General features: G+C 44.1%; 1 protein-coding gene across 1 annotated transcript in view; it reads right to left on the reverse strand.

Annotated features, from left to right (window-relative positions):
- Positions 1–5,270: 5,270 nt before the first annotated feature.
- TAB1 (TGF-beta activated kinase 1 (MAP3K7) binding protein 1) overlaps positions 5,271–18,629 on the reverse strand; it is a gene marked incomplete at its 5' end in the record, with an annotated part of 185,746 nt that continues 172,387 nt past the window's right edge. The window contains 1 exon segment of the mRNA XM_029590187.1: positions 5,271–6,046. Coding sequence (XP_029446047.1) covers positions 5,836–6,046 — 211 coding nt within the window.

Genomic DNA, 18,629 nt, shown 5'->3' on the forward strand with positions numbered 1-18,629 from the left:
GCTCATGCGGCGCAGTGACAGGCAGGGCCGTGGTGAGGCTCACATCACCACGGCGTGAAGAAAAAGATCGCATTTAAATATGCTGATGCTCCTCCTCCTTCCTGCCTGTGCGGCTCCGGAAGTAAATGTTGCCGGAGCTGCGTGGGCAGAAAGGAGGAGAAGCATCAGCGCGTGCAGAAGAGAGCAGCACTTGCGCTTATGGGCCGCTGCGAATCTCAAGTCGCAGCAGCCAGAGAAGAGGAAGAGGCGCGGTAGCAGGGCTGCGCGGCCCGAGAAGATTTAGGGCCGCTGCAGAGCCCATCCTGTGGCGACCTCGCGAAGAGGAGGCCAGAGGTGAGAGAAGCTGAGGGGTCTGCAGAGGGTGTGCGTGTATGAGATGAGTTGAGAGATTGTGTGTGAGAGTGAGGACCTGAATGTTTGCAGAGGACCAACATGTGCTGAGCAAGACAGCATGTGGGATTGAGAGAGAGCTGTGTGTGTGAGAGTCAGACAGCATGTGCCAGTGAGAGACTGTGTGTATGAATGGTTGTATGAGAGAGAGCATGTGACAGTGAGAGCCTGTGTGTGTGTGTGAGAGAGAAATGCATGTGAGAATGAGAACCCTGACTGTGTGGTTTGAGGGAAGAAGATGGAGAGAAAAGAAACATAAAAAAAGACATATAAAAGGAATTGGCAAAAAAAATAAGAAAGGGAAGGGTGGAAAAAAATAAGAAAGGGAAGGTGGAAAAAATAAGAAAGGGAAGGTGGAAAAAAAAAAAGCCTGTGACCAACCGATCAGAAAACTAAGATCAGACAGCAAAGGTAAAAGAAAAATAAATTACTTTTTAGTGATTGTCACATGTAATCTTTGGGAATGTGCAAGAATAGCAATTTCTCTATGCGGATCTCAAAATGTATGAGGTCAGCATGAAGAAAGTGGAAGCCCACGGGCCTGCACAGAGGCGGCAGCAGAATGGGCTTCAGTGTCAGTAGCAGCAATCGGCCACCTCTCCAATAGCCATGTGGCAGCAGGTGACAGTGGCAGCATGAGGAATGAGAGAGGTTCTGAGGTTACTGGGCAAAGAGAGGGGAGTCTGCCTTTAGTGTGCGCATGTGTATAAATGGGACTCTGCCTGGGGTGTATGTTGTGTGAATGCATGGGTGCCTGCCTGGGGGTCTGTGTGGGAGAGAATGAATGTGTGCATGCCTAGGGGATGGGGAGGGAGTGGTGTGAAAATGAATGGGAGCCTGCATGGGGGTCAGTGTGTGTGTGTGTGTGAGAATGACTGGGAGCTTGCCTGGGTGTGTGTGTTTGTGTGTGTGCGAGGGAGCCAGTGAGTGTGAGAGCTGAGTGTGTATGAGAAAATCCAGGGGAGTAAGAGTTTGTGTGTGTGTGTGTTTGTGTGTGTGTGTGGGGGGGGTGGAGGGAGAGAGAATTTTAATTGAAGATTTAGCCAATGAAATTCAGCAACAAAAACGTCACTAAGCAGGTAAGATAAAGAATTATTTGTTTTTGCTGTATTAATAAATACAGTACATATATTAAATTATAACTGTTATTAATTAGAGCTACAAATATCACAAAATTATGGATTTTTCAGAAGTGACACACCACCAAGTTATGCTCGATTCTTTTATGAATTTTGACACACTGAGCTCAAAAGGTTGGCCATCACTGGCATATAATATCTCATATAATTATAATTACACCCCTGTTTCTTGTGAACCAGCATGATGGGACCACCGTCTTGAATGTTGGTATATAAAAAAGTTAAATAAATAAATAAATCTGCAGTTATTGGGGATACCAAACTCATCAATTCTTCAGGGGAAAGACGGTTTAAGTCCAAAGCTCCAAGAAGACCACTACATCCCCCTGGCCCGGCGCAGGCTGGGCTTTATAGAATGTAGCAAAATGCAAAGCAAATTGTTTATTGATATCTTCGGGTAAATACTTAATATCTCCATGCTGGTCCCAAATCCCATAAATCAGCATTGACAGAGATCGTATTTGAACCAGTTTGACCAAAAGTGAGCCCACTTTTCCTCCATGCTCATACCATCATTGCTTTGAATATCTTAGTGTTTTTTCTATTTTTACAACCTCTATGTTGCGTTCGGAGGTGGACCCTTGTCCTGGGGGCAGTGGGAGAGACACCTCCCAATAGGGATCAGAAGGTAACTGCCCCCAGGGGGCGGAACACTGGAGGAGACAGAGGCTCGGATGAACTTCACCATTGAAAGTCCAAGGTCCCCCCAGGAGGAGCCCATAGGGACCCGGGCCGCTTGGACTTAGGTGGGCCTCGCAGGGTCTCCTGGAAGAGTAGTCCGGCGCGCCCACAGACACAGGGAGAGTGTGGTCAGGTTTGAGACTGGAGGTCAGATAGAGCAAGGAGGACCAGAATAGCGTAGGTGATGACAAGGCGAGGAACAGAGCCAGAATCTAGGGACGAGGTCAGGCGAGCAAAGGTCAGAGTCCAGAGGTCAGACAGAGAGAAAAACAAAACCAAGTATGGTACCGACCAGAAGCTTTCTCCTTCCCAATGCCCTCTCTTCTGGCTAGCTGCCCAACTGGTCTAATGCAGTACTTCTTACCCTCAAGACATTCACTTTCAGGCCATATATCAATCATGATTTCCTGCCATTGGATACCTCCTAGTATCCACTCCCAATAAAATAGAATACCCTTAACCTTATTCCTTTCTACAGGTCCATGTGTTCATGGGTCTCAGGTTACTCTGCTTTGTTGGAATTCAAGTTGATCTCACATCTGACACCAAAATGTCATATCTCACTGGAAAGGCCTGCAAGACTCTTCTCTTAGTGGTGTTCAGGTATTTCCTTGCTTCTTTCCTGGATACTGTTTGCGACCGTCGGTCTTAGATGGCTTTGCCCCGCCTACCTCTCACTACTTGCGGCTCCTCCCACTCACCTTGGACTACTGGCTGCCACAGCATCTGTTTGCCGTCCTCTCCGGCGTCCCCGGACCGGCTTTGGTGCTGCCTCCCGCCATGCTCCTCCAAGGTACCTTAGGGCGCGCGCGCACATGCCGTCCTCATCTTTATTTCCACGTTGGCGCGAACCTCAGGGGCGGCCCCTGATATGTCACGCTGCCCGGATATTTAAGCCTACAGTATTTGCTAGCTCATCGAGTTAGCAACGCTAACTCTACGGATGGGATTTGCTCTCCGTACCGAAACTGCTCTGCCATTCCACTATCTGGAACTCTTACACCCTTCGGGGTTGCTAACGGGGTACCCGCTCCTCAGGGGCCTCTTCTGCTTCTTTCAGGTGCTATCAGGAAACCGGTACTCGCTCCTCGAGGGCCCATGTTCCCTGAGTCACTGCCTGCATCTTCAAACCCTTCTACTTGGAAGACTTCACTAACAGTTTCCATCTGTGAGTACAGATACCATCTATTCCACAGTACTGCTTCACTGGAACCAGGTACTCGCTCGAGGGCCTGCCCTCTGTTCTGGTGCCAGACTGCTACGTGAGTACAATACAACTGAGTCTCTCTGCTCTAAGGGATCAGGTATTCTCTCCTCGAGGGCCTGCTCTCCCTGTCTCGGAGCTTCTCCTAATTCTACATGGGACTCTGAATGCTTCTTATCGTGTACTCATAACTCTCAGTCTCTTTCCACTACAGCACAGCCTAGCAGAGGATTTGCTGTTCCAGCGTTCTGTAGGAGACCTGCCCTGACCGGGCTCAACATCTACTACTCACTACTGCCACCTCTGGTGGTTTCCAAAACTGTTTAATAAAAGATTCAAATCTGTGTTTGTGTGTTCAGAGTCTAGCCTGAAACTGTGGTCCCTCACGGGACTGCCCCCTTGTGGGCGTGGTCAACTGCTACAGTGTCCAAGGATCCACCCAAACATCAATAACCATAACAGATACACCCAACTTAAGCTCTTGGAGGAACAGGAAACTAGCACACTGGTTAACACAGGATGTGGCGCTCTGAAATTCCGGTAGCTTCTGGCTCTTTTTTCCCACATTTACCCAGGTCCCTCCCAGGATGTCTCAGGTGCTAATTGCTTAATTGCACCTTAGATTATGAGTTCAGCTAAGAAAAATACAGTTCCAATATATTCCAAAGCTTCTTGCTCCTTCCACCTCCATTTCTGCAATGTTCATGGTTCAAGTTTCCAAAGTCCTGCCCTTTTATTCCAAGAACCACCAGGTGCAAAATTCTCTCTTCCCTCTCCTTTTTCCAAATAGACTTTAACGTACATTGCGGTATTATCATTTCTCTCTCAGATGTGGCTACAACCACCCACGGCAATGTCTTTTCAGATGGGTTCCCTTTTAATTTGCAAACTCCCCTCCTGAGAGGGGTTTCCACTATGGATCCACCACAGCCATTACCTCCTAGATTTCTTCAGGGGTTTGCTGTCTTCTCCACCTCCATCTCCTCTTCATGTCCTCTGGCTTACTCTCTCCCTCCTACTGTTTCTGCCCCTCCTCACCTCTAGCAAACTCCCTTGTTTATCAAGCTGCATTTGTGCCCTCTCTCCATTCCATGATTCACCTCGGTAGTACACAGCCTGGAAGGCACCTACCCATTCAGAACCCCTAAGACTTTTGGGAACTGAAGTTCTCCTCTGGTTCTGATTACTCTTTTTCTCTAACGCTTTCTCTCAGGTTTTCCCTCTTGCTTAGGATCCCATAATGGTTCCTTTACCCAGCCTCTTTCAGGGTATACAGTAACCATGGAAGCAAGAACAGCCAAATGTAATTTAACACCACAGTGAGCTTGAGTGAGATAGTGCTGAGTGATGTGAGAGATAGGGTCACAAAAAGTGAGACTGAGTGCTGATAGAGACAAAGGCTAAAGAGCTTGTGGGTTTTTTTTATTGCTGCTCTTAGATACCTTCCTCACTGAAACAGTTCTAGACTGTATTTGCTGTTCTGTGTGTGATCAGTAAAGCTTTTCTCATTTCACCAGCCTCTCTCTATGTGGTGTTTCCCCATGGGAAGCCAGTATGAGCTAAGGCTGGAAGTGAGACACTGACAGTAATATGCAGACAGGAGCTAAGACTAGTGTGAAGCAATATTTTCTGAATAATGTAGCTCTCAGACTACAGAGGAAACAGTTTGTGATGTTACAAAGAGGCACATCTTGGAATATATCCAAATACTGATAGAGGAAAGACAGCAAGGTGGCTGTAAGCATGCTGATCTCAGGGCTTAGAAACAATGTGATTATTTTTCAATGAACTGCACAGCAGAAAAAAATAACTCTGTCCTTTGTATCTTCTGCAAACGGGAAGGAGCACAATAAAACAGTAGTTTTCCCTTTAATTAAACTCAACAATAGCTGCTGGCTTTAAACAAACTGTTGCTGAGACTGTCATTAGCTAAAGCTGTGAAATTAGTTTCACAGCAAAAATATGCAGCTGAGCAGTAACTTCACTGGCTGCTGTCAAATACATTAAAGTGAATCGTACTGAAAACAAGAGAGAGAGGAAGATTGTGTACAAGAGGGAACTTTCTTTCTTAAAACTTGTGCGAAATGAGGAAAAGGCATTTTGATTTCAGTAACACTACAACACATACTAATATACATTTGTAAACCAATTAGATTTTCAAAGTGAAAGGCAAACAAAGGTGAAAATCGATATCCATTTAGCTACTGTTTTAATTTGCATCAATAAATAAAAGATACAAAAAAGGAAGTGTTCATAGCCTTGGAGGGGTAGAGTTCCCATGCTCTGATGTTTGGCATGCTCAGACTGGCACGCAAATGTCTCTGTAACACGCTGGCATTCTCCTTTGCCGATGGCCTGTAGCTGCCACTGCAGCTTTCCCCAGTTTTCACTGCTCTGTCTCCAGTACCCAGTTCTTTGTGCTCACTGCGCTGCCAGAAGAGACCCCTGCTCCCCATGATCCATGTTCCACAGCCGATAAAACTCAGTGAAGTCTACATAGGGTTCCACGCGCCCATCCTCGTCAGGCTGGAGGGAGTGTGAGGGTCGAGAGCGGAAGAGGCCACCATCAGAGCTGGAGCTGCTGCTCTGGGTGTGCGTGTTTGTGGACTGTAGAGTTACAGTTGGGCTTTGACTGCAGAAGACAAAAGAATATTACTGTATGATAAACTAACAAACTCAGTAGTTTAATCTAGCCTCTCTGTGTGATAAGTACACAGAGACAAGTTCCAAGATCCTGAACATTCTTCTAAATGTACTGTTCTCTCCCATGTAATGAGTAATGAATCAGCTTTTAACCCGAGAACAGAAACCTTTTTTTTTTTTAAATCATTTTTATTAAACTTTGAAGAAATAACAAAGGTAAGTAACCAGAACAATTGTTTCCATATTACACAGCAGTGCAGTGCTACTGAACATACAGGTAAACAAGCAAGCAATAATTCCAGTGCATTCCTACGCTGTTTCCACATGTGTCTAATAAGTGCCTACCAGAAATGGGTCTGCAAACTGGTAAGTCACCTAACAAAGAAGAACACACAAGTTAAAAAGAAAAGGAGCACCATACTGCACCCCCACCCCCAAGTTATAGGATCCTGAGAAATCCAAGTGGATAACATATAAGCACCACGGGTTGACATCACTCGGTGTGTCACAGAAGAATAAAGGATACGGGTAAGACGATTCAGTGGTAAGTCATTAAGAACCAAGCCCCGGGCCACAGGGGACAAAGATTGAAGATATACTTCCCAGTGCTTCGTAAAGTTCCTTTTCTTTTTAAACCATTCAATTTTTTTCTATATATTTATCCAAAATACAAGTGTGGTGACTCGTATTACGAAAATGCGTTATCGTTGGTGGGTCTTGGAGATCCATTTTTTGTACAACATTTTTTGCGAGCAATATCGTTCATCTACACCACCACTGTACATATTTGTTAGGAAATGAGATGCCCCTAGTGTCATCCCAAAGAAACATATTTATTCTGCATACAAAGGATATCCCATACATTGTAAGCAAATATTTGTGTACACAGTACCAGAACGAGCGAATACATGGACAAGACCAAAACTGGTGCCCAAGTGTACTGCGAGGGGCATCACATTTAAGGCATTGCCCACTACCTTGGTTTCTCATTTTGTTAGCTTCAGCAGAAGCAAAATAAAACCTATGCAGAAATTTGAATTGAAGCTCCTGAATGGGAATAGGTACTGAGAGGGACTGTGCATGTGCAAAATACCCTTTATAATAAGCAGATGTTAAGTTGGATCCCAAATTTCTATTCCAACTATCCACAGCGGTATCCCAACTGAGCGTAGTTTGATATTTGCTTAATAACTTATACCAAAAGGATAGTCTATGATGAGTGGGGTCATCCATATTCAAGAAATCTGAGAAAATTTCCCAAGCGTGGTTATGAGGGTCAGGTAAAGTTAAGGACTGTACATAGTGACATATTTGCAAATTTGCATAAAAATGTTGAGATGGAAGATCATAAGTCTCCTGGAGGGTCTGAAAAGAGCGCATAACATTGATATTGTCCACCACATGAACTATAGCTCTAAAGCCCCTTATGTGCCAAATCTAAAATACCTTACTATGCATACCAGGTATTAAATCTTTATTCCCCAAAATAGGTAAAAAAAAAATGGGTGACCTGTCTAAGACAGCACTTCTCAATCAGTGTGTCGCAGCTTCCCGCTGCCCCGGTTGTGCTTCCTCTCCCTCTCTTTCATCGCAGCGAGTCGCATATATGCTTTCACTAATACTGCTGCCGTTCTGTTCAGGCAGTCACAGCAGCAGTGTTAGCGGAAGCCAGTGGCGTTCTAAAGGGGGGTGAAGGGGAGCGGTCCACCCTGGGTGAAAACAGAGAGAAGGGTAACATCGGGAGTGTTTCGTAACACCAATCAGCTGATTTTACGTACAATCGGGCTGTGCAGCTGCAGAAGAGAAAAGAAAACATGCTTTGCCTGCCCTGAGCGTGTGCTTCTCATACCACCTCTGCTGTGCTTGCCGGATGCCGTCCTGTCCCTCTCCTGGCGCCTCCCTTGCTGTGGCCAACAATTAGAGGTCCAGTGAGGTGCAGATTTGTGACAGTCAGCGATTAGAGGCCCCTCCAGCGCAGTAGCACTCTGGTGTCCTTCCAGTGGGCTTCTTGCACCACGCCGGCAGGAAGGAGGACCAACTTGGTGTAGAGATGAGTCACATGGCGTTGTGACAGAGAGAAGAGGAGAAGGGTGGTGAGTGACAGAGGAAAGGGGAGGGAGTGGGAGGAAGAGGGGAGTGAGGGAAGAGGGTTTGAGTGACTGGGGGCGAGGGATGGAAGACGAGTGGGAAGGAAAGGAGGTGAGAGTAGGGGAAAGGGGATGAGTGCAGAGGTGAGATGAAGGGGAAAGGGGGAGTGAAGGAGAAGCAGCACACACAATTCACCTCCACTAAAAAGAGAGCTTTCTCAATAGCAGGTCCCACTATTGGAATGCCATGCCCCCCTGAGCTCAGTACAGAATCTTGCCAACAAAATAAAAAAAAACTAAACTAAAAACATGGCTGTTCCAACAGGCCTTCTTCTAACCCTTATGCTCATTACCTCTGATCAATTCACAGTGAATTTCCCTTAAACACGATCCTCTTATTTGTACATAGCTTGTTTCTTCTCCTTTTCTCCCTTCCTCCTAACTTATTTACTTCCAGCCCAGTTTATTTATTTCCCCCCCCCCTCATATTGCCATGCATTCCATGGGATCTGTTTTTTGTTATGATATCAAGCACTGTATTTGTTATGCTATGTTATCAAGCACTGTATTCTTTGTTTCCTTTGCGTTCCATGTAAATGTTATGCCATGTATTTAGGGCGGCCTTGATCTTGTAAACCGATACGATGTGGAAAACAGCTATCCGTATATAAAAGCCATTAAATAAATAAATAAATAAATACAGAGTGTAGAAGAATGACAATATAAGAGAGCGAAGAGAAAGTTTGTGTATGCCCTCCACTAATCCATGACAATCTCAGAGTTACTGGAAATAAAAAATTTTCCAGGTATGGCATGGGGGAAAAATTTTATCCTTACTAGTTTTAATTATTGGGTATTATTTGATATGCCTGCTGTTTTGAAATATGAAATCGATGTTTAAGAGCTCTAATTATTGGATGATATTCATCAACTGTTTTGATGTGTATTTTTTAGTATGGTTTTACTATTCAGATTGATTTATATTTCTTGATTGTCTTGTTTTGAGGAATAGTGATGTTCTGTTTTTCCATTGTTGCACTGCATACAGAATCTAGCTTGTTGTGGTTTCTGGTTCAGTTTTTTGTCTGTGTGTGTGTGAGAGTGACAGACACAGGAAGCGTGTATGCGTGCCACCAGTCTACGCTAATCTCAGGATGACAGATTTGGAGAGTAGGGTATTTTAAAAATCCTTATTAGTTTTAATTATTTGGTGTTATTTGATGTGTCTGCTGTTTTGAAATATTTTATCAATGTTTAGGAAATTTTAAATTTATATATGTGTTGGGGGTGCCAAAGGAAGTATCCGCTCCAGGTGCCAAATACTTTAGATAAGCCACTAGTGGAAGCTGTCAATATCAGCAGCATGGCCATTTCTTCTTCCTGCTCCCACAACCCGGAACAGGAAGTGATGTAAGTGGGGCGTGTGGAAGAAGAAGAGAAGACCATGCTATATAAGTAGTGGCAGAAGTGTAGACCCAGACCAAAATCAAGCACAGCCAGCGATCAGCAACAGGAGAGCAGAGTTAGCCTCCGCAGCTGATGGGATTTTTCATTCTCGAGCCACAGGAGCTGGAGGAGGCGGCTACTGCAGCTGTCATTTGTGCTAGGGAGGAGGGGGTTTGTGATTGAGGGTGAGCCAGAGGGAGAGAGAACATGCGGGGTGTGATTGACAGCTTGTAAGTAAGAGAGAGCATGTTTGTGCAAGTGTGATTGACAGTATTGTGTCAAAGTGAGAGAGCATGTGGGAGATTGAGAGAGAGACAGGTCAGGGAGAATGACTGGTGCATATTTGCGTGCCACCAGTCTACGATAATCTCAGGATGACAGATTTGGAGAGTAGGATATTTTAAAAATCCTTATTAGTTCACACCACATACATAACCAATAAAAACACTCAACACATAAAACAGTACAAATGCTCGTTATGTTGTTAAATTTTTAAAATAGATGAATCTAATTCCTTTTACTCCAGCCCACGAATTAATGGTTGCTTGTTCACTGTTGAAACACTGTAGATCCCGACAAGGTTCTTTGTTTCACCCGACTAGGGTTTCCTCAGGGGAAATTGTACCCACTTCTTGTCATATCACAAAGCAATTTTTCAAATCCGAGCATTTTCTCCAACAACCTCACCAACATGTCCGGAGACTCCCCTTATACCTCATTTCATACTGCTCACATATCTCAGATATCCTTGAATCCCAAACAGCTTCAGATCCCAGACTTTAGTAATTCGAACTCTACTCCAAGTCCCGATTGGCCCGATGTCAATTGCACTCTCATACAGCAGCTGAACCAGCAAACTTTAAACACCTCTCATATTGGACATAGACCGCCAAAAACCTTTCAATAGCCAGCCGGTGTGTACTGCCTGACCTCATCCAAAGCAGTCCCCCAATCGTACTGTTTTATGAGTGAGTGTTTTTATGGGGTATGTATGTGGTGTGAATGTGATTCTATTTATTGTTTTTATAGGGGTATTGGGGGTGGGGGTAACATGTCCGGGGGATATAACATTTGAATGTGTTGGAAAGAATTTTGAATTATCATTGATATGTTTGTACATGTTATAATGATGTATGATATGTAATAAAATATAATGTGTATGTGGGGATAAATGCAATATAATAAAAATTGTTTTGATCTATTGTTAAAAATACAAGTCTTGTTATGAGTATATGTATTAATTGAAGTACAAAGACATATTCTTAATATTGATAGGAATAGGAGGTTTATCATTTAATGATTCCCAGAGTGGTTGTTTGGTATTCATGAAGCGCCATATGTCAATAATCCCAAAGTTGGGACATACCGGGTAAAGCATTTCAAGTCCTTACTCTGTTTAGCTGATACTGAACTCCTTCCTGTTGCTGTTTTCTAGAAGGGGATTCAGTGTGTGAAATTAAAGTCACCCGCAACTAAATCTAAATCTAAAAAAGGAAAAAAATCTAAAATCTAAATCTAAAAAGGGAAAAAAAAGGGAAACAAAGAAAGAGGTAAAACCGTCATCACCCGAGGTTCCTGCATGGTCTGCCCCACTCCTGTCAGTTTCTTTTCCCACTTTACAAAGATTTTGGACTTTTATAGGCAATCTATGAACAATCTGATTTTCCCTTATTGCTCCCCCTCCCTTTTTTTCCCAACCCTACGTACCATGACAGGCTGTTCAAATATCAGCCTGTGAAATAGGTGATAGAAGTGAGTCCCCTCGCGACACCCTGCCAACCCACCGCCATGTTTTAATCTAATATCAGCATGGGTGATTAAATATACCCAGTTTTAACATTTTAACACTTCAAAACCTCTGAGAACCTTTCAAAAATGGATTGAGACCTATATTTGCTATGCGGCATAAATCTATGTCGCCATCTTGGGCATATTAAGATTCAAACTTCAGTATGTTATTGGGCCTCATTTTGAGGGTGCAGCTGGCCAAGTATCCTGCTGCTTAAACTATCCGGTAGCCTTTTGAGGTAATAAGAACATATAGAGAAGAAAAACTTGCAGTGCTTGCAGATAGAGTTGCATCTGGCCGCCTGTATTTAGGTAATAGTCTCTCTCCGGTATGGATGAAAATCAATCATGATTCCGATTTCTGGATGAAGTAGAGCCCCCAAATTTCTCCTCAGCCTTCTACTCCCCAATGTTGCTCTTTGCCATCTTGGTGTGTCTTTTATGGAGTCTGAATTTGATTCTTGGTGTTCTGGGTGATGCAGGAAATTGATATCTCGGCCACTTTGAGAATGCGCGCATCTTCTGTGTGGGTTTTGACCCTTGATGGTGATGCCGCCTAGCGTGAAGCAAGCCCAAAAGGAAACAACCATTTATATTTCTCTGTGTAGGGCTTCTGTTATTCCTTGGAAGCTCTTCCTTTTTTATAGCGTTAGCGGTGATAGGTCGATGAATATCATAATTTTATGTCCTTGCCACAGAATTTAGTTATCTTTTCTGGCAGCTTGAAAATATTCCTCCTTCATTGGTAGTTCCTGTAGCATGCTATGTCATCTCTCGGTAAGTTGTTTCTCCTCGTGCCCAGAGATCTATGAGCTCTCTCTATCTGTATGTTGCCAATATTGTTTTCCTCTTTGTTTTTGAGGAGAATGAGTTTGCTAATCTGTTGAACCACCATTTTAGCGTCTTTGTATTCTTCGAGTTCTGGTATCCCCCAGAAGCGGAGATTACAGCATCGGGATCTATTTTCAAGATCCTCTATTTATTCTTGTATCAGGGTTTGCGACGCTTCCGTGTCCTTAAATTTTTTCAAAAGCTTATCCGCAGTTACCCTTTGTTCCTCCATCTGGTTCTCCATGTCATCTACACATTGTCCAATTGCTCCAATATCTTGTTGGAGCTCAGCGACCAATCGAGATAACTCTGTTTTAATTCCTCAGTGTTGTTATTCAATTCTTCAACCATTTAATGAAGTACGAATTGAAACAGCTTCATAGCAGTTTAGATTAGATCCTTCTGTTTGTTGCTTTGTCACTGCGTTTTACTTGTTCCAATGCTTCCCTGGCAGCCATTTTGTCCTGAGAGTCGTTATCATATGAAGTGGCTGCCGTTACAAGTACTGTCGCAGATATATAGCTTTATTCTTAAGTGTCATCCGGAGAGGTGTTAGTGTTGTCTCCTATCGAAGTAGGCAGTTTTTTTTACTATTTTCTGGGTTTTTGTAGTATTAGTTTTTCACAGCAGGGGATCAGGAGCTCCTCTGCTATATGTCCATTCATGTTGGTAACGTCACTTCCCTCCCGGTGGCCCCCGGTTTTACTATAGGTCCAAGATCGGACACAGTGCCACCAGATTCTTGACAAAGACAAAAGGTAGCCTGAGCTACCAAGGCCCAAAAAGAGGTCAATTTGTAAGTTCATTGTCACTGTCTCAAAGGCTTGCTTTAGGATAGCCTCAATCCTCCTATCCTGAGCTTCCTTCAGTGCTGCACCTTCCTCTACTGAGATGGTGGTACATTTCGTGACAGAACACACCAAGGCATCCGCCCTAGGGAAACACCAACTGCTCTCTGGCCTATGGATCCAAGGGGTATAAACCCACCAAGGCATATCCTCATTTAAAAAGACGCCTCTGGCACACTCCATTCCAGATCAATCCAATTCCTGGATTGCATCAAGGAGGGGAATGAAACAAAAAGCCTTGTGGAGGGTGACAAAATAAGATCCTTCTTCTGCAACCCCAAGGAGTCAGGCCAGCCACTCCAAGAATCTTCAAGGTCTGAGAGATCAAACCCAGCAACTCATCTTTATGAAAGAAATGAGAAGAGTTCTATATGACTCCATATCTGGGGAATTGAAGTTTTTTTATGACTGAAACTTTTACCACATTCACTACATCTAAATGGCTTTTCTCCTTTGTGGATTCTCTGGTGGATGGAGGTTACACTTCTGCCTGAAGCTTTTATCACACTTAGTATATAAAACCTGACTTTCTTCTTTGGAGATTTTCTTCTGTTTGGGACGTCTTGCCTTCCTACTGAAGCTGACACAGGCTTAAAGAAAGCTCTGACTGAATGGCCCTGATATGGCATGTAGTACAAATAGATAAGTGCTTAGGTTTCTTTGCTGCAGGCACATGGTTGTAAGCATGCAGACTGGTAAAGGCTCACGCCTAGATTACCTGCACCAAATTGATGTACAAAAAATGTGCATCCAAGTACACACATCTAGGCTGCTCGTCCAACTGGATGCCCATCAGACTCAGCTAGAGGGTCAGGCTCTTCAGCTTGGAGAAGAGATTGCTGAGGGAAGATATGACAGAGGTCTATAAAATAATGAGCGAAACAGAATGGTACATTTAAAACAAATAAGAGAAAATATATTTTAACTCAACATATTATTAAGCTCTGGGAATTTGTTGCTAGAGGATGTGGGTAAAAGCTATTAAGGTAGATGGGTTTAAAAAAGGTTTGGACAAGTTCCTGGAGGAAAAGAACACAAACCATTATTAGGGGACTTGGGGAAATTCATTGATTATCCCTGGATAAAGAGCATGGGGATATTTTAACCTTTTGGGTTTCAGCCAGGTATAGCATCCTGTTGGAAACAGGATGCTGAGCCTGATGGACCTTCAGTCTGACCCTATATGGCAAATCTTATGTTATCTTGGAATACCTTGGCAGAAATTACATAGCCTCTTGGCAGGGGTGGTCAAACCCTTGAAAGCTCCCAACTGGACCAACCCTGGTGTGTGCTCCAAATTGAAGCTGCATATAATAAGACCTTGCTTGATACATCCTCACTGCTTCAGTCTTCTGAAACCTTATTTGTGGAAATGCTGTCTAAGTAGCCCTTGACTCCTGATCCATACCTGATTCCTGGTCTATGATAAATTCCTATCCGTGCGGCCCACGCTAAAGCCCAGTGCCCTTTAGCTCATCTGGACCTTAAGTATTCACTTGTAAACATCAAGTCCCATAAGCAACTTCATCTCCTCTGTGTTGCGACCATTGCTGCCCGACGTCTCCCACTCCGTCCTCCATACCTCTTTGGTGACTCCTCCTGCGGTTTGACGGACGTTTGGCTTGCTGCGGCGGTCTTCCTTGCCGTCCTCTCGGCGTCCCTGGACCGGCTTGGGCGCTGCCTCCGCCATGCTGTTCAGCTGCCTAAGGGTGAGCGCACCGAGCGGCCCTGCTTCAAGTACTTTCAGTGGCGCGAACCTCAGGGGCGTCCCCCTGTGATGACGCTATGCATCCAGGATACAAAAAGCCTACGCAATTGCTAGCTTACGAGTTAGCAAGGTTGGATCTCCTTCGGATGGGATTCGCTCTCTGAACCTAGCTACTCGCCTCCACTTGGACTACTCTATTGGGGGTACCCGCTCCTCGAGGGCCTCTCTCTCTTTTCTCTTTCAGGTCGCTGTCTGGAACCGGTACTCCTCCTCGAAGGCCCATGTTCCTGGACTTGCTACCTGGACTTCACTTCTGCCTGGAAGACACCGCTGCCTATACCATCTGTGATTTACCATCTATCTCTCTCAGAGCTGTTCCCTGGAACCAGGTACTCGCTCCTCGAGGGCCTGCCTTTACTTCAGCTCCTGTGCTCCATACTGAGAGACTGCTGCGTGAGTTCATTACCAACGAGGTTCTAATTCGAACTCTGCATTCACTGCCTGCTACTCACGATATCAGTTTCTCTCCACTACAGCACAGCCATTGTGGGATCGCTGTTCCAGAGCCTGAGGGACTACAAGCCCAGTCGGGCTATATTCCAGCTCACTACCGCCACCCTCTGGTGGCTCACCATTACTGTCTAATAAAGATCTGATTGTGTGTGTGTCCTAAGCTGAGCCTGACCAGTGGCCCCTCACGGGATCTTCCCCCGTGGGCGTGGTCATGTGCCACAGAGTCCAGGGGTTCACCCAAAATTCTTACAAACAATAACACTCTGAAAGCTGAGGACTCTTGGTGCCTCATTGATAATCCACATAGGCAACCTCAGTGGCATTGTTGGCACACAGACTGCTTGACCCTTAAGAAGAGTGGCAAAACTCAGGAGGCCCACTAAATTGCCCTGGTCTCCAAGATATTGGACTAATTTGTTTCCTCTGCTGACCAAACACCTTGAGCCAGCAGACCTTGACAATGGCTCCCCAGCCAAAGCGAATAGCATCCATCGTGACCATCACCCTGGAAGGAAGTTCAAGAGCCATTCCTTTCTCTAGATTGCTGTACATCAGCTACCACTGTAGATTGATCTTGACATTAACTGGAATCACCAATCTTCTGTAGTAGTTCGAGACTGAGGGTCCCACCTGGACAACAGAGCTCTCTAAAGATGTCTCATATGTGCTCTCGCCCAATAAAGTGATTTACTAAAACTCACGAAGAGTGTTAATGGTGAGGAAGTAGGATCTGAACCCTGGTTCTCAGTTCACTGCTCTTAACTCCAGGCTCCTCCTCCTCTGTTGATGCGAGTTACAATGTCGTGGCTATGAAAGCCAGGAGGAGTAGATAAGTCCATATCATTGGAGTTTCCATAGATAGAGAGCAGACTTGTACTGCAACTTTGAATCCTTAGGTCTGTTAAGTGGTCTCAACAGATGTTTGTGTCAAACAGAGTCCCCAGATATTCCAGGGACTAAGAGGGTTGTAATGTACCTCAAGCATTTTCTTTGTGACAAGTACGGATAATAAATTTTAATAAATTCAAATTGCTCTTGGAAAAGTTCACCACCCACCCAATTACTCCAGCAACTGCACCATCTGTCGGATAGCTTCTGTTCCGATTTTGCTCTGATGAGCCAATCATTCAAGCAAGGTTGCACTAGAACACCCTCCTTCCATAGAACCACCACCATTACTACCATCACTCTGGAGAAGGTGTTGGGGGAGCTGTTGCTGGCCCAAAGGGAAAGGCTTTAAACTGAAAATGATTTTGGGATGAAACTCTGTCCCAAAAAAAAATGAAAAAATATTCTGTATACATCTCATAAACTCCATGAACATGAAGACTGAGGGTAGGGAAGAAGTAGCCAAAGCAAAAGAGCCCAGCATGTTTCCCTTCAAAATAGGGGAGAAAGAAGATGCTACACTACAGGAGTTAGCAAAGAAGGCCCACAATGCAGCTTCAGAAGGCTAAGGTTTTAAAATGGGTTAGAAGCCAAATGTCCAATCAGAAAGTTTTATTTCATGGAGACGTGTTTCTTTTAGTTTATAGTTTATTAGGTTTTTTTATACCGCCGTATTGGCGTTAGCCTTCACAGCGGTTTACAATATACATATTAGAAATAATACAATAAATCAGTTCAATAAAAGATGACAGCTAAAATTAATTAAAAGCACGTAAAAGTATTTTAACTGTACAAGTAGAAATAAGATTATAGATTGCTATTCCTCAGTGTGGTATTCAAGGGAAAAGTTAAAACAAATTAAAACAAAATAATACAATCAACATACATAAAATGTCACACTCATAACACATAAAAGTTAGCTCTGCCTTTAAAATTGAAGTTTTGGAGTGTTTGTTATAATACCTGTAACTAGCCATGTGGAGGACTCTGGCCGAGTTTCGCCCCCTACATTGGGGCTGCCTCAGGGGCTAAAATACACAAACAACATACACAACTCAACAATAATAAAAGTAATCAAAATCATAATTATGACATGACAAATGAACAAGACATATATAATGGCAACATGTAAAGCTGTGGGGTGATGGTTATGTACATATGGTTGTGATAATTGTATTAATAAACAGTACTCATGAAACCTTGTAGCATATATAATTTAGGAAGATTAAATTCATTCTTATATATTTTATCGGTTTTTCATTTTAGATTTTAAGAGGTAATTATTGTCTTTTTAACTTACTTCGGTTTTTTTTTTTTTTTAATTAACATTTATTGGAGTCCTCACTTCACAAAAGAAAACAGAAATCACCTTCCGTGTACAACACAACCGGATACAGTGCAATAACAATAACCATATAGGTGACAAAATACAAAATACAAAGTGTATGACCCAGTTTTAGTATTTCTTCCCCCCCCCTCCCCTGAATATTTCCCTTTCTTCTATTCCCACCCTCCCCCCTCCCGTTGCAAAGAGGTATTTATGAGAACTGGACAACCTCCTATAGAGGCATAATCAAAGCATCATGATTGCAAGCTAATCACACCAAAGAACATAACTTGCTAAACATGTCCTGAAACAAGTCTCTAGGAGTCTGACCTGGCCAACCAAGCGAAGAGTGGCTGTAATGCATGTAAGGTGTGCTGATTATGGGGATTGTGAGCAGCTATTGCCTTGTGAACCGACCCCAATTTGGCTAGTTGGAGTCGGAGATCCTCCCTGGACGGTATTACCTCTGTCCGCCAATATCTGGCCAGTTCCCTACGAGCTGCCATTACAATGAGGTGGCCCAGTTTTAATTTATTCGCTGGAACATCAAGGGGCATATTCAACAACACCGATTCCGGGGTTAGTAAGACCTCCTCACCAGAAATCGCATGGATAAGGCGTGTAATAGAATGCCAATAGGTGGTTATTTTAGGGCAGGCCCACCACATGTGAAAGAACGAACCCCCTTGTCCGCATCCCTTCCAGCCACAGCGGACTACAATTAGCTCGTATCTTGTGCAGTCGTTCAGGTGTAAAATACCAACGGAGCAGAATTTTGTAACTGTTCTCTGCCAAGGCGACGTAGGCCGAGCTTTTTTTTGTGTGCAAGAAGATGGAGTCCCAAGTGTCCTCATTTAAGATCCTGCCCAGATCCGCTTCCCAGGCTTTCATAAACCCCGGTTTAGGTTGGGGAGGTTTACTGAGAAAGCTATACACCTGAGAAAGCGCTCCCTTAAGCGTGTCCGCTTGAGCACACCAGTTCTCCATCTGGGTCTTTCCAAGTACAAGATCGCCAGCTACATTTTCAGCTTGAAAAAAGTGGCGGAGTTGGAGATATGGAAATCTATCCACCTCTGGAAGATGGTATTTAGCCGAGAGTGCAGAAAAAGGAAGGATAGCCCGCCCGCCCCACACAT

This window comes from Rhinatrema bivittatum, chromosome 2 (assembly GCF_901001135.1).
Source record: "Rhinatrema bivittatum chromosome 2, aRhiBiv1.1, whole genome shotgun sequence".
NCBI classification, from domain to species: Eukaryota; Metazoa; Chordata; class Amphibia; order Gymnophiona; family Rhinatrematidae; genus Rhinatrema; species Rhinatrema bivittatum.